Source organism: Scyliorhinus torazame, chromosome 17 (assembly GCF_047496885.1).
Source record: "Scyliorhinus torazame isolate Kashiwa2021f chromosome 17, sScyTor2.1, whole genome shotgun sequence".
Classification (NCBI taxonomy): Eukaryota; Metazoa; Chordata; class Chondrichthyes; order Carcharhiniformes; family Scyliorhinidae; genus Scyliorhinus; species Scyliorhinus torazame.
Window position 1 is genome coordinate 164,287,734 of NC_092723.1, and position 27,737 is coordinate 164,315,470.

The 27,737-nt window shown below is 49.2% G+C and overlaps 1 protein-coding gene across 1 annotated transcript; it reads left to right on the plus strand.

Moving 5' to 3' along the window:
* The first annotated feature begins 9,817 nt into the window (after positions 1 to 9,817).
* On the plus strand, positions 9,818 to 24,846 carry foxl3 (forkhead box L3). The gene is made up of 3 exons (XM_072481558.1): positions 9,818 to 10,307; positions 10,415 to 10,583; positions 23,685 to 24,846. The coding sequence occupies exons 1-3, from the start codon at positions 10,201 to 10,203 to the stop codon at positions 24,156 to 24,158; spliced, it is 750 nt and encodes a 249-aa protein (XP_072337659.1). The 5' UTR covers positions 9,818 to 10,200; the 3' UTR covers positions 24,159 to 24,846.
* The last annotated feature ends 2,891 nt before the right edge of the window (positions 24,847 to 27,737 follow it).

Below are 27,737 nucleotides of genomic sequence, written 5' to 3' on the forward strand. Positions count from 1 at the left end.
CTTAATCTACACGTTTCAAGCCGATAATTACTGAGGTGCCATTTAATCGGACCAAGATTTTAGTCTTAAACTCCATACGCACGCTCTGGACCCCTCCCCAGGCAATAGTTTTCAAGAGTTATTTTACACCTGCATCTTTCCGTGGTAATAGTCATCATGGTGGTGCTATGATTTCTCTGGGCGATCAGTTTCTAACTACCCTCTGTTACCTTTCAAATGCCTCCTGTCCTCACGTATCCATATTCCTCTTCCTCCAATCACTCTCCTGCCCCCCCCCCCCCACCCCCCCCCCCCCCCCACCCCCATTACCCTGGAGCCAATACTTATAGATGCTGATAATCCTGAACTATTTGACGTTGATGTCCCCAGGACCTCTGTCAACTTGACCCGTCCCCTTCTCGAAGCCACTTGCACCATGACATACAGTAATCACCACCTCCCCGGCCACCCCGCCCCCTCAGCCCACCCACATCCCCACCATGAGGCATTCCAATACCCACCTATGACTTACCAACTCCCAATTTCCAGGATGCAGATGTGTTCCCTGTACATGACTGTGCCGTCTGCCACCCAGTACAACCCCCTCAGACTAAAATCTGTCACTGACTGTCCAGGCCCTGCACACCATGCTGCACATGACTATCACTGCCCAGAGAGGCCTTCCCTCTCCCAGGAGCATGATTAAGACATGTGTGGCATGCAGGGTCTTCGAGGATGGCCCGCACAGTCCCAGGACTGTCTTTAAAATCTGCCTCAACCCAGGACTGTCTCATGCTGTTACCCTCTGTTCCTTTAATGACCCACAGTTATGCATCTGTGCTGCTCCCTTTCCTCCCATGTTCCACGCATCCTCTTCCTCCCCCCATCAAGCCTCTGCTTCCCCCTTCCCTCCATTGTTCCACCTTCCCCCTAACCCATCCCTGTTCCGCGATCATGCCTCTGTCTCCCCTCGTCCCTCCCATTCCCCACTCATTCTCTCGGTTACGTCTCTGCCTCCCTTCTTCCTTCCCATGTTCCACTCACCCCACCACCCCGCACACATAAGATGTGTGCTTATGTTAAATGTACAGTAAAGCTGTGACAAGCTTCAATGTATTCATAGACCAAACCACTCCAAATTGCCAGGGAAGAGAAGTTGCAAAATGGAAGAATGGGAAGCTTTGAAGATGTTGACTGAGGTAAACAGAGGAACGTTAGGCGCTTACATCCACTCATAACAGCCATTGGTGTTTCCAACTCGCAGAAGACGGAGAGGAAAGTCTTAACATGCTTGATAAAATATTTGTGAGGCACAAATGCTCGACGAACAAAAATTAATTCTTACACTCCCCAAGTGCTCCACGACTCAAGATGGCAGCTGCCAAATTGAGGAGCTGGTTAATAGACAGATTTAAGGAGATTTATATCGAATTCAACAAAATAAATAAAGAAACTTTGAAGAAATGGTGGATGTTTAATGAATTAACAGATAGGATTTTGTTTTAAGGAATTCAAGTTCTGCAATTATGTGGCATCTATGATACAACAACATGCATTGACATTGGGCTTTTAGCATAATAAAACATCCCAAGATGCTTCACAGGAACCTTAGCATAATTTCATTTCAGCATGATTTTCTTGAAGTATATCATAAATAATCATTCAAATCAAAGTACCCTACCTTCAAGTCCAAATATGTAAACCAAACATTTCAGGAAAATACAATTAACAGATTGCGACAGGATCAGTAAATTTAATTCAAAGCCCAGAGGAAAAAGGTATTAATCAGTAGTAATTTGTAAAGGTATCTTTTTCTAATTAGCATTTCTGTGGGAAGAAATTAATTGAAATGTGATTCTGCTGAACATCTGCATTCCTACCTGACACTGGTTTAAGACGTATCCTTAGCATCGTGTCTGTAAATATAAATATCAGAGGATTGCATTTGCTCTAGCTGAGGTCCTGTGGCATTGCTCATTGTGAGACGGTTCATTCCATCACTGCTGGCAGTCTTCTACCATCTCAGTACTATCCTGTGGAACTCCCTCACTAACCCCCTCCGCCTTACACACCTTCAGAAAATCCACCTCCTCAGCCAAATTTTTGGTGATCCCTCCTAAGCTTGCACCTCCTGGCTTGACACCGTTACCTTATGACTTTGTGAAGGGCCTTTGGGACATCTCCTTGCTTGTACATGCGGGTTTTTAATTGGTTATGTAGTATAGGATAGTTTTGCCCAAATCATAATGCATACTATTACCATATTGACAAGAAAGGGATATTGATTCATCAGACTTGATCTGGCAGTATTGGAATCGGATGTCAAGGTTCGGAGGAGGGGTATCACAGGGCCTGAGGCAATCCCGGGGTAGGGGCAGGTGTGGCAGTGTCTCTTTTCTTACACTAATACACTCATTTTCTGCTATGTTACCTGAGACAATGAAAAGTCTGATGAGAAAAGTGTGACGTTGCAGGACGTAAATGACTCCATAACAGGAAGTGCATGCGATGCACCGAAATTTGAAGTACCTAGAATTTGCGGTCAGTGGTGAACAAACGGCGATTGCTGTTCATTACACTTACATAAGACAGAAGAGAATCGAGTAATGGTGTTTCCATAACCACAGGTTATGGGAAAGCTAAAAGATAGAAAGTAATTAACTCAGGAGAAAAATAAGAAATTGGGGGGGGGGGGTGCTTAGAACAGGAAAACGGGTGTGTGGCCCAAGTAAACTTTCTTTGTGCAAATACACAAATTGAATGAATTTCAGACATATATTCAACTTAGGAGATATGACATGAGGTCTGGCAGTATGATTGGAACGAGAACTAAATAAAGTGGCATATAAAGTCTACAGGAAAGATAGAAAACTGAAACATAGCCTTAGCGATCACTCCAATGATAGGTGAGGTAAGCGGGCAATGGTGAACTTCAGAAGAAATGGAAAAGGATTTAAGACTTAAGTAGCAGGGCACCCCCCCCCCCCCCCCCACTTGGTAGCAGCGGTGAAATGGCAGAATGTACAAATGCAGAGATTAGGCAAGCATGACTCAAAGACCAAGTGGCTTTAATGGGGGATTCTAACCACCACATCGATTGTAATAAACAGAATAACAAATGTCGGAAAGGCTGGGAGTTCTTGCGTGCATCCAACAGAGCTTGCTGCAACAATGTGCCCTAGAAATAACAAGGGGTCTTGTTTACTTGACTTAGCAATGAGTAATGCTGCATGAGCAGTTATCCAAGAGTTTTCACAAAAGGTCCAAGTGTTAATTATAAGCGGTGTTTGTACAGGAGAAAAAGAACAGTTACTAAGATTCTAGATTGAGGTAAGATTTGTTGCTAACTTTTGGTTGGCTCTTAAATCGTAATTTGCTCTGTTTGCTTAACCTTTGCTCTAGAGTCGCCAGGTATCTTTATGATACTGCCACGAGGTTCAAGTTCAAGTGCTGATCAATAACTCAACACACCAATTAGTAAGATTCAAATCAAAACACATTTATTATACACAGTAAATCGCTACTCATGCATAAACTCTACTTTCTAGGCTATTTCTATAACTAACAGGCCCACCAGGTCAGGGGAACAAATGGCCTTTCGTTCAGGTCCTGAGTCTGCAGGATTCAAAAGCTGGTATGGTCTGGTAGCTAGGAGCGCCTATCTCGTAGCGAGCGTTGACTTGAGACTTACTTGTTTGGCGGCCACTGGACAGTTCACTCTCAGGGGTTGCTTCGCGTTGCTGAGTGACCCTGTTAAGAAGGACAATTTGAACTTGGGGGCTTTGCTTTATAGTCCCCAGGGGCTTCCCGCCCTTCGGGGCGGACCCTGTACCTGGTTCCAAGTGATTGGACTTCTTTCTGATCACTTGGATCGATTTCTCCAATGCTGGAGCGGTTCCCTGATCGCTAGGCAGTCCTAAGTGTCCGTTGGCCTTCCTTTGTCTTGGCTCCTGCTGGCGCCGAGGAGTCTGGCTTGGCTTTGTTTACCTTAACTGGTGCCATTGTGCCTGGGAATCGCACATTACTATGTAGATGGCTGCTACATTACTATGCAGACGTCTGCTGGTTTCGGTGTAGTCTGGTTGTTTTGCAGGTTCCAATATACATGATTTCTGTATTTGCTAGTCTTTGCCTGTGTTGGCTGAATTTCCCTTCAGCCTTTGCGGTTCTCCATTTTAAGTCGGGAAGTGGCCAACTCAGGTGGCTACAGATTGACTTGTACGAAATGAAACACACTATCCGGAAGAAATCTGTTAGTGGATAGAATGATAGATTAGTGGAAGAGTTGTAAAAATATAATTGAACATGATACAGAAACAGTTGATTCCTTAAAAGGCATGATGAGATTTACTTACCAAACAGAAAAACAGCCATGGCTGACTAAAGGGGTGAGAGGCACAACATGAAATAAGAGAAAAAGCTTACAAAATGAAATTCTGTGAATGGGAAAATTATAAAGAATAAGAAAAGGTGACCAACCATTAAGGACTAGAAAAAGGAAGTTTAAAAAGAAACATGTCAGTGATGTCACTACCAATACAAATAACATTTACAATTATATAAGAAAAAAGTGGTAAAACTGGTAACAGTGATATTGTCAATGAAAATAATGAAACAGCAGACACGATGAATAATTGCTTAATAATAATCTTTATTAGTGGCACAAGTAGGCTTACATTAACACTGCAATGAAGTTACTGGGAAAAGCCCTAGTCGCCACACTCCGGCGCCTGTTCAGGTACACTGAGGGAGAATTCAGAATGTCCAATACACCTAACAAGCACGTCTTTCAGGACTTGTGGGAGGAAACCGGAGCACCTGGAGGAAAACCACGCAGATATTGGAAGAATGTGCAGACACCACATAGATAGCGATCCAAGTCGGGAATCGAACCCGGGTCCCTGGCGCTGTGAAGTAACAGTGCTAACCACTGCACTACCGTGCTGCCCCTTTGCATCATTTTTGCATCATTAATAAGAGTGGGTGAAGAGATCAGTGTGCCAGATATCGCAATGAAACCAATATTGAATCAGACACAGGGGCTCACCAAAATTACAAGTTAATTCACAGTAATTTCCATCCAGAGATGCCTTGAGATCCAACAACCATTCTTTCAGAATGAACATTTCCACAGGGCAGCCAGACATGTGGGAGAAGTGAAAGCAGGGAACTACGGCCAGTTCACCTAGCATCTGTTGTCAGGGAATTCCTGCTGTCCAAAAGTGACTGGACATTTTGAAAAACCTCTGCTGATCAGATAGAGTCAGCGTGAATTTGATTGGGTTAGTTCTTGTCTGACAAACCTGATTGGATTTTCGGAAGAGGTGACCAGAGTAGTAGGCGGGGTCTATGACTGTGATTTATAGGAACTTCCAGAAGGCATTTGATAAGGTACCTCATAAGAGATTGTTAGCTAAGTTTGAAGCTTGTGGAATTGCGGGAAAATTTAGTGGGCAACACGGTAGCATAGTGGGTAGCACTGTGGCTTCACAGCGCCAGGGTCCTAGGTTCGATTCCCCGCTGGGTCTCTGTCTGTGCGGAGTCTGCACGTTCTCCCCGTGTCTGCGTGGGTTTCCTCCGGGTGCTCCGGTTTCCTCCCACAGTCCAAAGACGTGCAGGTTAGGTGGATTGGCCATGCTAAATTGCCCTTAGCGTCCAAAAAGGTTAGGATAGGTTATTGGGTTAGGGGATACGGTGAAAGGTGAGGGCTTAAGTGGGTCGGTGCAGACTCGATGGGCCGAATGTCCTCCTTCTGCACTGTATGTTCTATGTTAAAATTAATGGCCTGGTTAGGAAATGGGTTGAACAGCAGGAGACAGAGTAGGGATAATGGGCAGGTCGTGTGATTGGCAGAATGTGTCTAGAGTTGTTCCACAAGAAGCTATGGTGAGGCTTCAAATTATTCACCGTGTTTATTAACAATTTAGATAATGGGATAGATTATATCATATCCAAAATTGCCAATGATAGGTGGCATTGTAAGCAGCAGTATAGATGAAAACATTAAAATAACAGAGAGATTAAGTGAACAAGCAACAACTGTGATAATTGGATTTCGGAGGAAGCAAATGTGTGATCATCCACTTTCAAAATGACGAAAAGTTAGATACATTGGAAGTCCAAAGTTACTGAGTGATCAGGTACAGTAATCATTGAAATGTCATGGACAGGTACAGGAAGTATTCAAAAAGCCTCCCGGGTTTTGGGTTTTATTTATAGAGGAATAAACACGGGGGGGGGGGGGGGGGGGGGGGGGGGGGGGTAGAAATCAAGATACATCCATTTATGGCACAGGAACAGGCCACCAGTCCCATCATGCCTGTGCCAACAAAAATACAAACCACACAGCCTAATCCCATTTAGCGGCATTTGGTCACAGTCCTGCAAGTTGTAACACTTGAGGTGCATATGCAAACACCTTTTAAATGAGTTGAAGGTTTCAGCCTCCACTTTCAAGGCACTGGGTTGCAGGTCTGTGACACTCTGAGCAGCTCTGTGCTGTGCACCTTGGCAGGGATTTATTGGCCTTGGAGTGAGGGCGGTGTAATTTGATCAGATCAATACCTGGACTCCAAGGGATGTATTGTTAGGAGAGATTAAGGTGTTGTTTCTGGGAATTTAGGAGGTTAAGGAATAATTTGATTGACGTTTTCAAGCTGTAACGGAGAACAGGCAGAATAGAGAGAGGAAGTATTTCCCCTGTTCAGCAAGTGTAGGAACCCGAGACATGGCCTACAAATTAGAGCCAGACCTTCCGAGAGTGAAAGGGAGGGCAGGGTTTCCCCGCCCTTTCCCGCTAGAAAAATGAGAAAGAGGGCTCCCCACGGATGGTGCCCTGGTGGTAGAATGGGCGAGGCATACAGAACGCCATAGACTTTAGCAGGGCTGGAAGATCCCACCCATGTCCATTGGTGAGCCACCTCCACTGCTGGAAAAGACATGGGGGCGGCGGGGGGGGGGGGGGGGGGGGGGCTGGAAAATCCCACCTCCAAAAACACTTTTCCACACAAAGAGAGGTCGAAATTTTGGAAGTAACGTTTCGAATCCTAAGACTTTTTCAGAACCCTGAAGAAGTCATGCAGACTCCAAACATTAACGGGGGGGGGGGGGGGGGGGGAGCTCTTTCCAGTTGTTTACACCGGCGAGATTTCCGGTTCCGCCGATGGCACATCCCTGCTGCGGTTTCCCAACGGCGTGTGGTGGATTCAATGGGCAGCCCCATTGACAGCGATGGGACCAGAAGACCCCACCACCGGTCAACAGCGGGCTGCCTCCCACTCACCGTGAAACATACCGTGGGGAGGTCAGAGAATCTCACCCCCTCTCTCCTCAGATGCTGCCGGACCTCTGGGGTTTGTCCAGCATTTTATGTTTCTATTTCGGATTTCCAGCATCTGCAGTAATTTGCTTTTGCTATGGAAGTTTTGAACTCTCATCCGCAAGTGGTAACTGATGCCAGATGAATCTGAGATTGATTGTATATTGTTGAACAAGATATTGTCATGGGAGTGTCCCTTTAGAAAAGGTTTTGTCTTATCTCATGACTTCAGTGATGTCATTGTGTGGCGGTGAGTTTTACTTTCACTTTCAGATTTGACTGCTGTGGATTCAAACAGGAGAAAGAAGTGTTTTGGCCTGTCTCTCTCTAGTTTCATTTTAAATATCTGTTCCAGTAAAAATCACCTCGGTGGTGGCTTTTAAGATATAGTTTGCTTTCCGCAAGGGGTTAAGCCTGCTGGTGAGAAGGGGTAAGAATCTCAGGGAAAACCAGTCTCATTCAAGTGAGAATACAGAGAGCTGGGATTTTGTCTTTGAATTGGAACAGTTAAGGGGGAATTAAGTGATATTCAAATATTACTGTAGCTGTGTTTGTCTTGATGTTTGTAATTGATAAAAATTCTTGCTGTTTGGTTATATATAAATGAAATGAAATAAAATTTGCTTATTGTCACGAGTAGGCTTCAATGAAGTTACTGTGAAAAGCCCCTAGTCACCACATTCCACCGCCTGTTGGGGGAGGCTGGTACAGGAATTGAACCGTGCTGCTGGCCTGCCTTGGTCTGCTTTAAAAGCCAGCGATTTAGCCCTGTGTGCTAAACCAGCCCCTTAATGTTAACTAAGTTCTTAGAATAAAGCTTATTTTGATTAAAGTGTCTCGGGAGACTGTTAAATCACACCTGAAGCTCTTCTGCTCACCCTAGCCAAATTCAGCAAAAAGCTATAGGTCAGGTGAACTCCATAATACACTTTGGTGTTTTTAAACCCTGGCACATAACAATATTAAGGGATGTGGGGCAAAGTTGGCCAATGGAATTAAGTCACAGATCTAACCATGTTAAACAGTGGGGCATACGCGAGGGTCGAAATGGTCTCCCCCTGCGCCAAGACTGGTCCACACACCAACACACATTCGGGTGGATTCTGCATCGCAGCCCTGTTCAAATCGAGAGTCAAACCCCTTGAGATGCCCTTTACAGGAGATGGGGGGGGGGGGGGGGAAGGCAAACCATTAGACTGGGGTAAATGAGTGAGGCAGGGCAGCTGTCACTGTCAACACCTGCCCCACAACTGGCCCTCCTGGGAAAGAATAAGCTGCAAAACCGAACCATTCTCGGGAAAGCTCTCCGAGTTCCCACAGCAACTTCCGCGCCGGGCTGGGAAGGGAAACTTTCGTCTCCCGAATATCTGAGCTAATTTGTGCCCCGGCAATGATATTAGTGGAAGGAAGCTAAACCGGAGATGAAAGCAGGGAAATCGCTTTCATGTAAATACGAGAGGTATTTATCTCCGAGGCGTTGATGGAGTTTCAATAAAATAGAATCACACAAACTATTTTTTTTTGTGTAGTTTAGCAAGGCTGCAGACACAACGGTTCCCGGATAATTAGAGATATAACTGAAGGCTGATCACTGCTTTTGATCTGACGTTTACCTAAAACATTGGAAATTGAAATTAATGAAACCTGGGGAGAGATTTGATCCACAGGATAGAATCCGGAATAAAGATTTTGCAAACGTTGCTCTCTGGACCCGGGGTTTCCAAACCACCTTCACTGTCCCGGCTGTTATTTTGTCCGGTATTTGCAATGTTCGTTTCCCTTGTGTTTTGACCAATGCCCCACTCACTCCTGTTCCTCTGCTGATTTGAAACGGTCACAAAATCGCACCAACTTCAAATGACTAGCGAAAAACAGAGGGCAGAATATTTTTAATGCAATTATCATCTCCCCAAATTACAGTGGAAATAGTTTCCGCAGTCACGTTCAAAATAGAATTGGATAAATACTTTAAAAAGGGAGGGGGCTGGTTGTTGTTGCAGGCCCAGGGGGAAAGAACAGCGGAGTGGGATAGCAGAAACACCATGGGCCGAATGGTTTCACTCTGGGAGTGTGTCCAAACTAAAATACCTTTATTTAAAAAATAGGTATTGTCAAAACAGCAGGCAGCCGTATTTAACCCTCTTACACTTATCGACCGCGTTTACTTTAATTCTTCATATACATCAAAGCCCACACAAGCTGCAATGTTCTCCCCCTCCGGCTGTTTCCCTTTTAACTTTCCCCATTTGTCAGGAATCACTGAAATTCTCTGTTCCGCGGCTTTGAAAGCAAGAGTCTGCTTCACTCACGGAAATACAATTTATGTCTATTATCTGGCATTGCAGATTCCATCAGGGCCCGCTTGCCAGTCAGTGGCTGGGACTGACTGCTGCAAGGAATGTGATGTGTGTATCTCTCGCTCTCTGTGTCTCTCTCTGCTCTAAATGCATGTTTGCAAAAGAGCGGACTCTCTGCATTTCAAAAACACGACAACAACAAAAAACACAACTAAACTCCAGCCATGCATTCTAACATGGGGCGCAGTGAGAGCTCCTGTGGAGATATTCTGGTGCCTCCCGTTCAGACCACCCACAACGAGCGCAGCTACTGGTTGAGCACAATCGAGTTCAAAGGTTCACGCGAGAATTAAGCAATTTAATCAGTTATTGCCAGTCTTATAGTCAGATTAACTGGCAGATAGGGAAGAAGTCTCCCTATAGACCTCTGTCTGAAGACCTCGGAGCGATTAAATCCCCCCCCCCCCCCCCCAACATTGATCAACAAGAGGGACCGCTATTGAACCAGTCTCCTGTGAGGAATCTACTCCACTATACCGGAGTGGGGCTCACTTTCGCTACTCTTGCTTTTTGCTCCGTTTGTTAGGGAGCTCCCATAGTTCGGCAATGTTTGACAATTCTCAATATCCTTACAACTGCTTTAATTACGACGGAGATGATTACCCGCCTTGTAGTTCCGACGAAGAGAAGAAGGTATCTCGACCTGCCTACAGGTAAAGAAAGCGTTTGTATTGCGATTTAACGAGAGCTCTGTCCCGCTGAGAGAGCGGGCGGGTGGGGAGAGAAGAGTTCAATTTTTATCTTCTCATTGTCTTTACAGCTACATCGCTTTGATTGCAATGGCCATCCAACAGAGCCCGGCGTACCGAATCACTCTGTCCGGCATCTATGACTTTATCATCACCAAGTTCCCCTACTACAGAGCAAACCAGAGAGCGTGGCAGAATTCAATCCGGCACAACCTCTCATTGAACAGCTGCTTCGTAAAGGTGAGACCCTGCCCCCCCCCCCCCCCCCCCCCCCGCTCCCACCTCACCTCGAGTCTAGACCCCGCTCCTAAAAGTTATTGAGTTTTGAGGCTATTGAGAAAGGAGTTGGGAGCGGTAGGCTTTTAAGTTATTGAGTTTTGAGAATATTGGGGATGGAGGTGAGAGTGATGGGGTTTAAAGTTATTGAGTTTGGAGGATATTGGGGAAGGAGTTGGGAGCGATGGGGTTGGGTTTTGAGGATATTGGGGATGTAGGTGGCAGCAATGGGGTTTAAAGTTATTGAGTTTTATGAATATTGGGGATGGAGGTGGGAGCGATGGGGTTTAAAGTTGTGTTATGAGGATATTGGGGATGGAGTTGGGAGCGATGGAGTTGAGTTTTCAGGATAGTGGGGATGGAGTTGGGAGCGATGGGGTTGGGTTTGGAGGATATTGGGGATGGAGTTGGGAGCGATGGGGTTGGGTTTGGAGGATATTGGGGAAGGAGTTGGGAGCGATGGGGTTGGGTTTGGAGGATATTGGGGAAGGAGTTGGGAGCGATGGGATTGGGTTTTGAGGATATTGGGGATGGAGTTGGGAGCGATGGAGTTGGGTTTTGAGGATATTGGGGATGGAGTTGGGAGCGATGGGGTTGGGTTTTGAGGATATTGGGGATGGAGTTGGGAGCGATGGGGTTGGGTTTTGAGGATATTGGGGATGGAGTTGGGAGCGATGGGGTTGGGTTTTGAGGATATTGGGGATGGAGTTGGGAGCGATGGGGTTGGGTTTTGAGGATATTGGGGATGGAGTTGGGAGCGATGGGGTTGGGTTTTGAGGATATTGGGGATGGAGTTGGGAGCGATGGGGTTGGGTTTTGAGGATATTGGGGATGGAGTTGGGAGCGATGGGGTTGGGTTTTGAGGATATTGGGGATGGAGTTGGGAGCGATGGAGTTGGGTTTTGAGGATATTGGGGATGGAGTTGGGAGCGATGGGGTTGGGTTTTATGGATCTTGGGGAAGGAGTTGGGAGCGATGGGGTTGGGTTTGGAGGATATTGGGGATGGAGTTGGGAGCGATGGGATTGGGTTTTGAGGATATTGGGGATGGAGTTGGGAGCGATGGGGTTGGGTTTTGAGGATATTGGGGATGGAGTTGGGAGCGATGGGGTTGGGTTTTGAGGATATTGGGGATGGAGTTGGGAGCGATGGAGTTGGGTTTTGAGGATATTGGGGATGGAGTTGGGAGCGATGGAGTTGGGTTTTGAGGATATTGGGGATGGAGTTGGGAGCGATGGGGTTGGGTTTTGAGGATATTGGGGAAGGAGTTGGGAGCGATGGGGTTGGGTTTTGAGGATATTGGGGATGGAGTTGGGAGCGATGGGGTTGGGTTTTGAGGATATTGGGGAAGGAGTTGGGAGCGATGGGGTTGGGTTTTGAGGATATTGGGGATGGAGTTGGGAGCGATGGGGTTGGGTTTTGAGGATATTGGGGAAGGAGTTGGGAGCGATGGGGTTGGGTTTTGAGGATATTGGGGATGGAGTTGGGAGCGATGGGATTGGGTTTTGAGGATATTGGGGATGGAGTTGGGAGCGATGGGATTGGGTTTTGAGGATATTGGGGATGGAGTTGGGAGCAATGGGGTTGGGTTTTATGGATCTTGGGGAAGGAGTTGGGAGCGATGGGGTTGGGTTTTGAGGATATTGGGGATGGAGTTGGGAGCGATGGGGTTGGGTTTTGAGGATATTGGGGATGGAGTTGGGAGCGATGGAGTTGGGTTTTGGGGATATTGGGGATGGAGTTGGGAGCGATGGGGTTGGGTTTTGGGGATATTGGGGATGGAGTTGGGAGCAATGGGGTTGGGTTTTGAGGATATTGGGGATGGAGTTGGGAGCGATGGGGTTGGGTTTTGAGGATATTGGGGATGGAGTTGGGAGCGATGGGATTGGGTTTTGAGGATATTGGGGATGGAGTTGGGAGCAATGGGGTTGGGTTTTATGGATCTTGGGGAAGGAGTTGGGAGCGATGGGGTTGGGTTTTGAGGATATTGGGGATGGAGTTGGGAGCGATGGGGTTGGGTTTTGAGGATATTGGGGATGGAGTTGGGAGCGATGGGGTTGGGTTTTGAGGATATTGGGGATGGAGTTGGGAGCGATGGAGTTGGGTTTTGGGGATATTGGGGATGGAGTTGGGAGCGATGGAGTTGGGTTTTGGGGATATTGGGGATGGAGTTGGGAGCGATGGGGTTGGGTTTGGAGGATATTGGGGATGGAGTTGGGAGGGATGGGGTTGGGTTTTGAGGATATTGGGGATGGAGTTGGGAGCGATGGGATTGGGTTTTGAGGATATTGGGGATGGAGTTGGGAGCGATGGGGTTGGGTTTTGAGGATATTGGGGAAGGAGTTGGGAGCGATGGGGTTGGGTTTTATGGATCTTGGGGAAGGAGTTGGGAGCAATGGGGTTGGGTTTGGAGGATATTGGGGATGGAGTTGGGAGCGATGGGGTTGGGTTTTGAGGATATTGACGATGGAGTTGGGAGCGATGGGGTTGGGTTTTGAGGATATTGGGGATGGAGTTGGGAGCGATGGGGTTGGGTTTTGAGGATATTGGGGAAGGGGTTGGGAGCGATGGGGTTGGGTTTTGAGGATATTGGGGAAGGAGTTGGGAGCGATGGGGTTGGGTTTTGTGGATATTGGGGATGGAGTTGGGAGCGATGGGGTTGGGTTTTGAGGATATTGGGGATGGAGTTGGGAGCGATGGGGTTGGGTTTTGAGGATATTGGGGATGGAGTTGGGAGCGATGGGGTTGGGTTTTGAGGATATTGGGGAAGGAGTTGGGAGCGATGGGGTTGGGTTTTATGGATCTTGGGGAAGGAGTTGGGAGCGATGGGGTTGGGTTTTGAGGATATTGGGGAAGGAGTTGGGAGCGATGGGGTTGGGTTTTGAGGATATTGGGGAAGGAGTTGGGAGCGATGGGGTTGGGTTTTATGGATCTTGGGGAAGGAGTTGGGAGCGATGGGGTTGGGTTTTGGGGATATTGGGGATGGAGTTGGGAGCGATGGGGTTGGGTTTTATGGATCTTGGGGAAGGAGTTGGGAGCGATGGGGTTGGGTTTTGGGGATATTGGGGATGGAGTTGGGAGCGATGGGGTTGGGTTTGGAGGATATTGGGGTTGGAGTTGGGAGCGATGGAGTTGGGTTTGGAGGATATTGGGGATGGAGTTGGGAGCGATGGGGTTGGGTTTTGAGGATATTGGGGATGGAGTTGGGAGCGATGGGGTTGGGTTTTGAGGATATTGGGGAAGGAGTTGGGAGCGATGGGGTTGGGTTTTGAGGATATTGGGGATGGAGTTGGGAGCGATGGGGTTGGGTTTTGAGGATATTGGGGATGGAGTTGGGAGCGATGGGGTTGGGTTTTGAGGATATTGGGGATGGAGTTGGGAGCGATGGGGTTGGGTTTTGAGGATATTGGGGATGGAGTTGGGAGCGATGGGGTTGGGTTTTGAGGATATTGGGGAAGGAGTTGGGAGCGATGGGGTTGGGTTTTATGGATCTTGGGGAAGGAGTTGGGAGCGATGGGGTTGGGTTTTGAGGATATTGGGGAAGGAGTTGGGAGCGATGGGGTTGGGTTTTGAGGATATTGTGGAAGGAGTTGGGAGCGATGGGGTTGGGTTTTATGGATCTTGGGGAAGGAGTTGGGAGCGATGGGGTTGGGTTTTGGGGATATTGGGGATGGAGTTGGGAGCGATGGGGTTGGGTTTTGAGGATATTGGGGAAGGGGTTGGGAGCGATGGGGTTGGGTTTTGAGGATATTGTGGATGGAGTTGGGAGCGCTGAGGTTGGGTTTTGGGGATATTGGGGATGGAGTTGGGAGCGATGGGGTTGGGTTTTGGGGATATTGGGGATGGAGTTGGGAGCGATGGGGTTGGGTTTTGAGGATATTGGGGATGGAGTTGGGAGCGATGGGGTTGGGTTTTGAGGATATTGGGGATGGAGTTGGGAGCGATGGGGTTGGGTTTTGAGGATATTGGGGATGGAGTTGGGAGCGATGGGGTTGGGTTTTGAGGATATTGGGGAAGGAGTTGGGAGCGATGGGGTTGGGTTTTGAGGATATTGGGGATGGAGTTGGGAGCGATGGGGTTGGGTTTTATGGATCTTGGGGAAGGAGTTGGGAGCGATGGGGTTGGGTTTGGAGGATATTGGGGATGGAGTTGGGAGCGATGGGGTTGGGTTTTGAGGATATTGGGGAAGGAGTTGGGAGCGATGGGGTTGGGTTTTGAGGATATTGGGGATGGAGTTGGGAGCGATGGGGTTGGGTTTTGAGGATATTGGGGATGGAGTTGGGAGCGATGGAGTTGGGTTTTGAGGATATTGGGGATGGAGTTGGGAGCGATGGGGTTGGGTTTTGAGGATATTGGGGATGGAGTTGGGAGCGATGGGGTTGGGTTTTGAGGATATTGGGGATGGAGTTGGGAGCGATGGGATTGGGTTTTGAGGATATTGGGGATGGAGTTGGGAGCAATGGGGTTGGGTTTTATGGATCTTGGGGAAGGAGTTGGGAGCGATGGGGTTGGGTTTTGAGGATATTGGGGATGGAGTTGGGAGCGATGGGGTTGGGTTTTGAGGATATTGGGGATGGAGTTGGGAGCGATGGGGTTGGGTTTTGAGGATATTGGGGATGGAGTTGGGAGCGATGGGGTTGGGTTTGGAGGATATTGGGGATGGAGTTGGGAGCGATGGGATTGGGTTTTGAGGATATTGGGGATGGAGTTGGGAGCGATGGGGTTGGGTTTTGAGGATATTGGGGATGGAGTTGGGAGCGATGGGGTTGGGTTTTGAGGATATTGGGGAAGGAGTTGGGAGCGATGGGGTTGGGTTTTATGGATCTTGGGGAAGGAGTTGGGAGCGATGGGGTTGGGTTTTGAGGATATTGGGGAAGGAGTTGGGAGCGATGGGGTTGGGTTTTGTGGATATTGGGGATGGAGTTGGGAGCGATGGGGTTGGGTTTTGAGGATATTGGGGATGGAGTTGGGAGCGATGGGGTTGGGTTTTGAGGATATTGGGGATGGAGTTGGGAGCGATGGGGTTGGGTTTTGAGGATATTGGGGAAGGAGTTGGGAGCGATGGGGTTGGGTTTTATGGATCTTGGGGAAGGAGTTGGGAGCGATGGGGTTGGGTTTTGAGGATATTGGGGAAGGAGTTGGGAGCGATGGGGTTGGGTTTGGAGGATATTGGGGAAGGAGTTGGGAGCGATGGGGTTGGGTTTTATGGATCTTGGGGAAGGAGTTGGGAGCGATGGGGTTGGGTTTTGGGGATATTGGGGATGGAGTTGGGAGCGATGGGGTTGGGTTTTGAGGATATTGGGGATGGAGTTGGGAGCGATGGGGTTGGGTTTTATGGATCTTGGGGAAGGAGTTGGGAGCGATGGGGTTGGGTTTTGGGGATATTGGGGATGGAGTTGGGAGCGATGGGGTTGGGTTTGGAGGATATTGGGGTTGGAGTTGGGAGCGATGGAGTTGGGTTTGGAGGATATTGGGGATGGAGTTGGGAGCGATGGGGTTGGGTTTTGAGGATATTGGGGAAGGAGTTGGGAGCGATGGGGTTGGGTTTTATGGATCTTGGGGAAGGAGTTGGGAGCGATGGGGTTGGGTTTTGGGGATATTGGGGATGGAGTTGGGAGCGATGGGGTTGGGTTTTGAGGATATTGGGGATGGAGTTGGGAGCGATGGGGTTGGGTTTTATGGATCTTGGGGAAGGAGTTGGGAGCGATGGGGTTGGGTTTTGGGGATATTGGGGATGGAGTTGGGAGCGATGGGGTTGGGTTTGGAGGATATTGGGGTTGGAGTTGGGAGCGATGGGGTTGGGTTTGGAGGATATTGGGGATGGAGTTGGGAGCGATGGGGTTGGGTTTTGAGGATATTGGGGATGGAGTTGGGAGCGATGGGGTTGGGTTTTGAGGTTATTGGGGAAGGAGTTGGGAGCGATGGGGTTGGGTTTTGAGGATATTGGGGATGGAGTTGGGAGCAATGGGGTTGGGTTTTGAGGATATTGGGGATGGAGTTGGGAGCGATGGGGTTGGGTTTTGAGGATATTGGGGAAGGAGTTGGGAGCGATGGGGTTGGGTTTTATGGATCTTGGGGAAGGAGTTGGGAGCGATGGGGTTGGGTTTTGAGGATATTGGGGAAGGAGTTGGGAGCGATGGGGTTGGGTTTTGAGGATATTGGGGAAGGAGTTGGGAGCGATGGGGTTGGGTTTTATGGATCTTGGGGAAGGAGTTGGGAGCGATGGGGTTGGGTTTTGGGGATATTGGGGATGGAGTTGGGAGCGATGGGGTTGGGTTTTGAGGATATTGGGGAAGGGGTTGGGAGGGATGGGGTTGGGTTTGGAGGATATTGGGAATGGAGTTGGGAATGATGGGGTTGGGTTTTATGGATCTTGGGAATGGAGATGGGAGCGATGGAGTTGGGTTATGAGGATATTGTGGATGGAGTTGGGAGCGATGGGGTTGGGTTTTGAGGATATTGGGGATGGAGTTGGGAGCGATGGGGTTGGGTTTTGAGGATATTGTGGATGGAGTTGGGAGCGCTGAGGTTGGGTTTTGGGGATATTGGGGATGGAGTTGGGAGCGATGGGGTTGGGTTTTGAGGATATTGGGGATGGAGTTGGGAGCGATGGGGTTGGGTTTTGTGGATATTGGGGATGGAGTTGGGAGCGATGGAGTTGGGTTTTGAGGATATTGTGGATGGAGTTGGGAGCGCTGAGGTAGGGTTTTGAGGATATTGGGGAAGGAGTTGGGAGCGCAGAGGTAGGGTTTTGAGGATATTGGGGATGGAGTTGGGAGCAATGGGGTTGGGTTTTGAGGATATTGACGATGGAGTTGGGAGCGATGGAGTTGGGTTTTGAGGATATTGGGGATGGAGTTGGGAGCGATGGGGTTGGGTTTTGAGGATATTGGGGATGGAGTTGGGAGCGATGGGGTTGGGTTTTGAGGATATTGGGGATGGAGTTGGGAGCAATGGGGTTGGGTTTTGAGGATATTGGGGATGGAGTTGGGAGGGATGGGGTTGGGTTTTGAGGATATTGGGGAAGGAGTTGGGAGCGATGGGGTTGGGTTTTGAGGATATTGGGGATGGAGGTGGGAGCGATGGGGTTGGGTTTTGAGGATATTGGGGATGGAGTTGGGAGCGATGGGGTTGGGTTTGGAGGATATTGGGGTTGGAGTTGGGAGCGATGGGGTTGGGTTTTGGGGATATTGGGGATGGAGTTGGGAGCGATGGGGTTGGGTTTTGTGGATATTGGGGATGGAGTTGGGAGCGATGGGGTTGGGTTTTGTGGATATTGGGGATGGAGTTGGGAGCGATGGGGTTGGGTTTTGAGGATATTGGGGATGGAGTTGGGAGCGATGGGGTTGGGTTTTGAGGATATTGGGGATGGAGTTGGGAGCAATGGGGTTGGGTTTTGAGGATATTGGGGATGGAGTTGGGAGGGATGGGGTTGGGTTTTGAGGATATTGGGGAAGGAGTTGGGAGCGATGGGGTTGGGTTTTGAGGATATTGGGGATGGAGGTGGGAGCGATGGGGTTGGGTTTTGAGGATATTGGGGATGGAGTTGGGAGCGATGGGATTGGGTTTTGAGGATATTGGGGATGGAGTTGGGAGCAATGGGGTTGGGTTTTATGGATCTTGGGGAAGGAGTTGGGAGCGATGGGGTTGGGTTTTGAGGATATTGGGGATGGAGTTGGGAGCGATGGGGTTGGGTTTTGAGGATATTGGGGATGGAGTTGGGAGCGATGGGGTTGGGTTTTGAGGATATTGGGGATGGAGTTGGGAGCGATGGGGTTGGGTTTGGAGGATATTGGGGATGGAGTTGGGAGCGATGGGATTGGGTTTTGAGGATATTGGGGATGGAGTTGGGAGCGATGGGGTTGGGTTTTGAGGATATTGGGGATGGAGTTGGGAGCGATGGGGTTGGGTTTTGAGGATATTGGGGAAGGAGTTGGGAGCGATGGGGTTGGGTTTTATGGATCTTGGGGAAGGAGTTGGGAGCGATGGGGTTGGGTTTTGAGGATATTGGGGAAGGAGTTGGGAGCGATGGGGTTGGGTTTTGTGGATATTGGGGATGGAGTTGGGAGCGATGGGGTTGGGTTTTGAGGATATTGGGGATGGAGTTGGGAGCGATGGGGTTGGGTTTTGAGGATATTGGGGATGGAGTTGGGAGCGATGGGGTTGGGTTTTGAGGATATTGGGGAAGGAGTTGGGAGCGATGGGGTTGGGTTTTATGGATCTTGGGGAAGGAGTTGGGAGCGATGGGGTTGGTTTTGAGGATATTGGGGAAGGAGTTGGGAGCGATGGGGTTGGGTTTTGAGGATATTGGGGAAGGAGTTGGGAGCGATGGGGTTGGGTTTTATGGATCTTGGGGAAGGAGTTGGGAGCGATGGGGTTGGGTTTTGGGGCTATTGGGGATGGAGTTGGGAGCGATGGGGTTGGGTTTTGAGGATATTGGGGATGGAGTTGGGAGCGATGGGGTTGGGTTTTATGGATCTTGGGGAAGGAGTTGGGAGCGATGGGGTTGGGTTTTGGGGATATTGGGGATGGAGTTGGGAGCGATGGGGTTGGGTTTGGAGGATATTGGGGTTGGAGTTGGGAGCGATGGAGTTGGGTTTGGAGGATATTGGGGATGGAGTTGGGAGCGATGGGGTTGGGTTTTGAGGATATTGGGGATGGAGTTGGGAGCGATGGGGTTGGGTTTTGAGGATATTGGGGAAGGAGTTGGGAGCGATGGGGTTGGGTTTTGAGGATATTGGGGATGGAGTTGGGAGCAATGGGGTTGGGTTTTGAGGATATTGGGGATGGAGTTGGGAGCGATGGGGTTGGGTTTTGAGGATATTGGGGAAGGAGTTGGGAGCGATGGGGTTGGGTTTTATGGATCTTGGGGAAGGAGTTGGGAGCGATGGGGTTGGGTTTTGAGGATATTGGGGAAGGAGTTGGGAGCGATGGGGTTGGGTTTTGAGGATATTGGGGAAGGAGTTGGGAGCGATGGGGTTGGGTTTTATGGATCTTGGGGAAGGAGTTGGGAGCGATGGGGTTGGGTTTTGGGGATATTGGGGATGGAGTTGGGAGCGATGGGGTTGGGTTTTGAGGATATTGGGGAAGGGGTTGGGAGGGATGGGGTTGGGTTTGGAGGATATTGGGAATGGAGTTGGGAATGATGGGGTTGGGTTTTATGGATCTTGGGAATGGAGATGGGAGCGATGGAGTTGGGTTATGAGGATATTGTGGATGGAGTTGGGAGCGATGGGGTTGGGTTTTGAGGATATTGGGGATGGAGTTGGGAGCGATGGGGTTGGGTTTTGAGGATATTGTGGATGGAGTTGGGAGCGATGGGGTTGGGTTTTGTGGATATTGGGGATGGAGTTGGGAGCGATGGAGTTGGGTTTTGAGGATATTGTGGATGGAGTTGGGAGCGCTGAGGTAGGGTTTTGAGGATATTGGGGAAGGAGTTGGGAGCGCTGAGGTAGGGTTTTGAGGATATTGGGGATGGAGTTGGGAGCAATGGGGTTGGGTTTTGAGGATATTGACGATGGAGTTGGGAGCGATGGAGTTGGGTTTTGAGGATATTGGGGATGGAGTTGGGAGCGATGGGGTTGGGTTTTGAGGATATTGGGGATGGAGTTGGGAGCGATGGGGTTGGGTTTTGAGGATATTGGGGATGGAGTTGGGAGCAATGGGGTTGGGTTTTGAGGATATTGGGGATGGAGTTGGGAGGGATGGGGTTGGGTTTTGAGGATATTGGGGAAGGAGTTGGGAGCGATGGGGTTGGGTTTTGAGGATATTGGGGATGGAGGTGGGAGCGATGGGGTTGGGTTTTGAGGATATTGGGGATGGAGTTGGGAGCGATGGGGTTGGGTTTGGAGGATATTGGGGTTGGAGTTGGGAGCGATGGGGTTGGGTTTTGGGGATATTGGGGATGGAGTTGGGAGCGATGGGGTTGGGTTTTGTGGATATTGGGGATGGAGTTGGGAGCGATGGGGTTGGGTTTTGTGGATATTGGGGATGGAGTTGGGAGCGATGGGGTTGGGTTTTGAGGATATTGGGGATGGAGTTGGGAGCGATGGGGTTGGGTTTTGAGGATATTGGGGATGGAGTTGGGAGCAATGGGGTTGGGTTTTGAGGATATTGGGGATGGAGTTGGGAGGGATGGGGTTGGGTTTTGAGGATATTGGGGAAGGAGTTGGGAGCGATGGGGTTGGGTTTTGAGGATATTGGGGATGGAGGTGGGAGCGATGGGGTTGGGTTTTGAGGATATTGGGGATGGAGTTGGGAGCGATGGGATTGGGTTTTGAGGATATTGGGGATGGAGTTGGGAGCAATGGGGTTGGGTTTTATGGATCTTGGGGAAGGAGTTGGGAGCGATGGGGTTGGGTTTTGAGGATATTGGGGATGGAGTTGGGAGCGATGGGGTTGGGTTTTGAGGATATTGGGGATGGAGTTGGGAGCGATGGGGTTGGGTTTTGAGGATATTGGGGATGGAGTTGGGAGCGATGGGGTTGGGTTTGGAGGATATTGGGGATGGAGTTGGGAGCGATGGGATTGGGTTTTGAGGATATTGGGGATGGAGTTGGGAGCGATGGGGTTGGGTTTTGAGGATTTTGGGGATGGAGTTGGGAGCGATGGGGTTGGGTTTTGAGGATATTGGGGAAGGAGTTGGGAGCGATGGGGTTGGGTTTTATGGATCTTGGGGAAGGAGTTGGGAGCGATGGGGTTGGGTTTTGAGGATATTGGGGAAGGAGTTGGGAGCGATGGGGTTGGGTTTTGTGGATATTGGGGATGGAGTTGGGAGCGATGGGGTTGGGTTTTGAGGATATTGGGGATGGAGTTGGGAGCGATGGGGTTGGGTTTTGAGGATATTGGGGATGGAGTTGGGAGCGGTGGGGTTGGGTTTTGAGGATATTGGGGAAGGAGTTGGGAGCGATGGGGTTGGGTTTTATGGATCTTGGGGAAGGAGTTGGGAGCGATGGGGTTGGGTTTTGAGGATATTGGGGAAGGAGTTGGGAGCGATGGGGTTGGGTTTTGAGGATATTGGGGAAGGAGTTGGGAGCGATGGGGTTGGGTTTTATGGATCTTGGGGAAGGAGTTGGGAGCGATGGGGTTGGGTTTTGGGGATATTGGGGATGGAGTTGGGAGCGATGGGGTTGGGTTTTGAGGATATTGGGGATGGAGTTGGGAGCGATGGGGTTGGGTTTTGAGGATATTGGGGAAGGAGTTGGGAGCGATGGGGTTGGGTTTTGAGGATATTGGGGATGGAGTTGGGAGCAATGGGGTTGGGTTTTGAGGATATTGGGGATGGAGTTGGGAGCGATGGGGTTGGGTTTTGAGGATATTGGGGAAGGAGTTGGGAGCGATGGGGTTGGGTTTTATGGATCTTGGGGAAGGAGTTGGGAGCGATGGGGTTGGGTTTTGAGGATATTGGGGATGGAGTTGGGAGGGATGGGGTTGAGTTTTGAGGATATTGGGGAAGGGGTTGGGAGGGATGGGGTTGGGTTTTGAGGATATTGGGGATGGAGTTGGGAGCGATGGGGTTGGGTTTTGGGGATATTGGGGATGGAGTTGGGAGCGATGGGGTTGGGTTTTGAGGATATTGGGGATGGAGTTGGGAGGGATGGGGTTGGGTTTTGAGGATATTGGGGAAGGAGTTGGGAGCGATGGGGTTGGGTTTTGAGGATATTGGGGAAGGAGTTGGGAGCGATGGGGTTGGGTTTTGAGGATATTGGGGATGGAGTTGGGAGCGATGGGGTTGGGTTTTGAGGATATTGGGGATGGAGTTGGGAGCGATGGGGTTGGGTTTTGAGGATATTGGGGATGGCGTTGGGAGCGATGGGGTTGGGTTTGGAGGATATTGGGGATGGAGTTGGGAGCGATGGGGTTGGGTTTTGAGGATATTGACGATGGAGTTGGGAGCGATGGGGTTGGGTTTTGAGGATATTGGGGATGGAGTTGGGAGCGATGGGGTTGCGTTTGGAAGATATTGGGGATGGAGTTGGGAGCGATGGGGTTGGGTTTGGAGGATATTGGGGATAGAGATGGGAGTGGTGGGGTTGGGTTTTATGGAATTGTGGATGGAGTTGGGAGCGATGGGATTGGGTTTTATGGAATTGGGGATGGAGTTGGGAGCAATGGGGTTGGGTTTTGAGTATTTTGAGGATGGAGTTGGGAGCGATGGGATTGGGTTTTGAGTATTTTGGGGATGGAGTTGGGAGTGAAGGGTTGGGGTTTGATGATATTGGGCAAGGAGTTGGGAGCAATGGGGTTGAGTTTTGAGGGTAGGGCAGCATGGTAGCACAGTGGCTTCTCCGCTTCTGGGTCCTCGGTTCGATTCCAGGCTTGGGTCACTGTCTGTGCGGAGTCTGCACGTTCTCCCCGTGTCTGCATGAGTTTCCTCCGGGTGCTCCGGTTTCCTCCCACACTCCGAAGATGTGCGGGTTTGGTGGCTAAATTGCCCTTAGTATCCAAAAAAGTTAAGTGGGGCTACAGGGATATGGAGGAGGCATGGGCTTGATTAGGGTTCTCTTCCCAAGGGCCGTTGCTGACTCGATGGGCTGAATGGCCTCCTTCAGCACTGTAATTTCTATGATATTGGGGATGGAGGTGGGCACTGTGGGGTTGGGATTTATGGATATTGGGGAAGGTTTTGGGAGCAATGGGATTGAGTTTTGAGGATATTGGGGAAGCAGTTGAGAGCGGTGGGGTTTACCGGTATATGGGTATGTGGCAGCTGGGGTATAGCTGACATGATTTTCATCTTATTGTTGATCAACTTCACTTTTTGAGCTCCATGTGACTCTCTGTAATCTATTCCGATTTGTCCCAATGCATCATTGCACCGATTTTAACCCACTTCAGCGGGACAACATGAATTCCCCAACCCCACACTTCAGCAGGATTTCCTTTTGGAATCGATCTGTTTGCCCAGATCGGGACTGGGTGGTGTCAGGGTCCGTGCCCCTTGGTATTGACCGATTGCCACAAAATGGGAGCTGGGTCAAACTAAATTCAACTCTTTCGTATCGAAATGCAAGGCAGCTCGTTCCAGTTGAATAATGAACCTCTCCTTCTATCTCAATGAACCCAGGTTCCAAGGTCAGAGGGAAACGAGAGGGGCAAGGGTAATTTCTGGACCTTCGCTTCAGGCTGTGAGTCGATGTTAGACCTGTTTGAAAACGGGAATTACCGGCGGAGGAGGAGGCGGAGGAGCGTGAAACAGTTCTCGAAACATCAGCCCAACAGCAAGCAAGTGTCCCCGTCTGCAGAAGCAGGAGTGCAGGGCAATGTCTTACACGATGTCTCCTACTGTGGCGAGACGGCGGTCGGCTCCAAGACTGGGCATCTGACACCCAAAATATTCTTTGGGAATGAGTGCCCCGGGGGACAGCCCCAAGACACCAGCCCCCTGTTCAAAGCCGAATCAGAGATCAAATTCAGCATCGATTACATTCTGTCTGCCCCGGATCCCTTACCCGGGCTGAGATCTCAGCATAGCCCACAGAGTAGCAAACTGCTGCTCCTCGATCGCCAACAAATCAACCTCCAGCTCTGGACAAAGTGAAATCACATTGGAACCACCAGTGGAGAATGTCAGCCCCTGAGCAGGTCTGAAGACAAGTCCACCCCAAGCCAAGATGTACATGAACTCTTTCAACGTCCAACATCAGCTGTAACGTGAACCATCGTCTGTATATCTGATCCTGGGCCAGGTCCTTGCAACCCGGGCCGAGTTCCAGCCAGCAAGAACATTCCAATCGTTGACGGGTCTAAAAAGCATGCAGAAGACCATCCCCACACTGGACATCCCTCACTACCCCTGTCAAGATTTGTGATGATACATTCTGGATGGTGTTGGCGAGCCACTTCGTTTCATTGACTGGAGAATATTGAATTAAGGGGTGGTGGTGGCAGAAGGGGGTGACCCTTCACACTCACAACATCCCCCACTTTGTGATGAGGTGTATGATGCGAATAAAAGATTATCACTAAAAAAGTAACCTCACCGGGGAGCCGGGTTTGAATCTTTTTTTTATTGGGATTACAGCTTTGTCCATATGGCTCATGAACAAGATCCACAAGTCACATTCCAGCCGAAGTTAGAGAGAAGTATTTTGAGAGCATAGGCTGTAAACATCGAATGAAAGGATCCCGTGGTTATAGCACACGGATCCAGCCAACATGCACCGTCTCGAGCAGTGACCGAGGTATTATTACCTTGTCTCTTGGCTAATAAATCCATTTTATATTTACAACTTACAATCAGACTGCTGTGCCTTTTTACAATAGAGCACTCAATCATTGTTGTTGTTGTGAGGGCTTTTGTGGACCTTTTTGCAGTGTAACCTTTATTTACCACCAGCTAATCCGTGTTGAAACTTTTAACATGACTGGCATTTAATAAAGAGAGCCACGTCCTGGGTCTGATCGAGATGGGTGACCTTATGTAAATGTGCGGGGACCCATAGCTCATCTCCAGCGCAGTCATATTCCCAATGTCATTAAAACTAAATACGGTGTTTGCATTTTTTTTTGCTAATCTTTTGATCGATTACTGATATTAACAGTGGCAGCGTCTTGCCCCACCCCCAAGCGAATGTCTGGGACCGGCACCCGTTCTGGATCATTAGATTTCCATTAAGGAAGTTGCTGATGAAACGTCAGTCATGGGGAATTTTACATAAATGAATCTAGCATTGTTCAAAAAAACAACAACATTCACACTGAAGAAAAGTAGTTAATTAAAACGCTCTACAGGCTATGAGTTAATAAGCAAGATGTGTAGATGCAAGAACTAAATAAAGTTGTGACATGGGCTGTGTGGAATGAGAAATCCTTTTATCAGCTTTAGGCATCTTAACTAAAATTACCTTCGAAATGTGGGAGTGCAGTGAACTGCAACCTTACTTATTACATTTCTGATCCCTCGTTAGAATGAGATCCAATTGAATTCTCTAATTTCCAGGTAAATGGAAATGGGGTCTCAGGGAAGCAGGGGACTGTTTTCGCTGCCTTCATTCACAAACCATCAGAAACCCACTAATCCGTGTGGGACTGCCCGCTTGTCAGTGTTAAAAGATGCGATTCATGGGGCAAAGCTCCCTCTTGTTTAAAACCCCAGGACAGGGGGGGGGGGGGGTCCTCGGGCGGGGAGAGAGTATTCGTTGTTAACAGGGGCAGTGTGAAAATCCAGTTCGGGATAGAACAGTTGATTAGCAGTGAGGACTTGTGGGAGGGGTGGGAGGAGGGGGCGGGTGAAATCCATCGCCAACCCCCCCCCCCCACCTTAACCATGACTAGCCTCCCTCCATTCAAGAGGCAGGATACGGTGACGTCCTGCTCAAACCGGCCAGCATGTTCCATTTGTATCTACACGGTGGGCGGGGTGAGAAATGGAGATGTTTCAGATTGGCAATGTCACCCAGACTCAAAAATAGCAGAGTGGATATTGGCCAGTAGGTGAGGCTGGTTCACTTTGTTCAAAGAAATCCCATTATGAGAATGCACCAACTGTGTATCTGCGGTGGTGTCCAGAGTATTTTATTTTAATATTAAAGTGATCCCATCTCTTTCTGTGCAAATTTAAGTGTTGCTCAGCTTATGTGGGGTGTATCTGAATCTTCCCATTAACAACCCCGTTAGCATCAACCCCCCCCCCCCCCCCAATTGATTAGGGAATTCATTTTTAATCCGGTCCCAGTCATTCCCTCTCTCCCTCCCCTGAGGAAAGGCGCCACTGAAGGAGCAGCAAGGGAAATATTCCGCGCACACCACATTCCGGGGGATAGTTTTGGACTTGCTTTTGGAGATATGTCACTGGTGTTTGCACAAATCGAAGTAGAAATGTCCTTCAGTTACACTGCAAGGTTTCTGGGAGCCGATCGGTTTGCCATCTGTAGACCTACATTTACCGATTACTCAATTCTAGCATCTCCTGAGCTTGGAGAAGGCAACATTTCTGGTGTTTGGGGGAGTTTCTTTTTATCATGGAGACCTCACCTACTGCCTTCATAACTGGATTGACCTACGAATATACAGAACAGAAACAGGCCTTTCGGTCCAACTAGTTAGTGTTTTTAAAATTTATTTATGGGATGTGGGTGTCGTGAGCTCGGCCAGCATTTATTGCCCATCCCTAGTTGCCCTTCAGAAGGTGGGGGTGAGTTACCTTCTTGAACCGCTGCAGTCCTTCAGGTGTAGGTCCACCCACAGTGCTGTCAGGGAAGGAGTTCCAGGATGTTGCCGCAGTGAGAGTGAAGGAAGGGGGGATATATTTCCAAGTCATGGTGGTGAGTGACTTGGAGGGGAACCTCCAGGTGGTGGGGCTCCCAGGTATATGCTGCTCTTGTCCTTCTAGACAGCTGTGGTCATGGGTTTGGAAGGTGCTGTCGAAGGAACCTTGGTGAGTTACTGCAGTGCATCTTGTAGATGGTACACATGGCTGCCACTGTTCAGCGGTGGTGGAGGGTTTGAATGTTAGTGGATGTTTATAATCCACACCCCACCCAATCTAAGCTTACATTTATATAACGCCATACACAACCATAGAATGACCCGAACCGCTTCACAAATAATCATGTACTTCGCAGGTTTAGTCACTGATGTAATGAAGGGAGTGCAACAGCCAATTGCGCACAGCAAGCTCCCAAAAACAGCAATGTGTTACTGATCAGATCATTTGGTTTAGTTGGTTAATATTGGCCAGGACAATATAACTTACCTACTCTTCAACATTGTACCATGTGATCTGTTACATCCACCTGAGGAGGCAGATTGGGGGCTCCATTTAATATCTCATCCAGAAGACAGCACGTCTAATGCTGCAGTGCTCCCTCAGTACGGCACGAGACTGGATTGGATGCTCAGGCCAGGAGCGGGGCTTGAAGCCACCATTTTCTAACTCAGAGCCACAGTTGAACATTGCTGCGTGTCTTCCTATCTCCTTTTCTTGACGGCACCCATTTGGATTACTTTTGAAATATTAGAAGCTTCCAGACTAAGCAGCCCGCTTCATTGACACCCTATCCACCCTTAGCAGTCACTCCCTCCATCACTGAGACACAATAGCAGCAGTGTGCATCATCTACAAGATGCACTGCAGGAAGGCCAAGGGCAGCAGATATAAGGGAACGTCACTACCTGC

Excerpts from the sequence above, each read along its gene's own strand:
- foxl3 (XM_072481558.1), top strand. The coding sequence starts at position 10,201 with ATGTTTGACAATTCTCAATATCCTTACAACTGCTTTAATTACGACGGA. Across the intron at positions 10,308-10,414 it reads GTATCTCGACCTGCCTACAG|CTACATCGCTTTGATTGCAA; the intron begins GTAAAGAAAGCG and ends TTGTCTTTACAG. Across the intron at positions 10,584-23,684 it reads TGAACAGCTGCTTCGTAAAG|GTTCCAAGGTCAGAGGGAAA; the intron begins GTGAGACCCTGC and ends CAATGAACCCAG.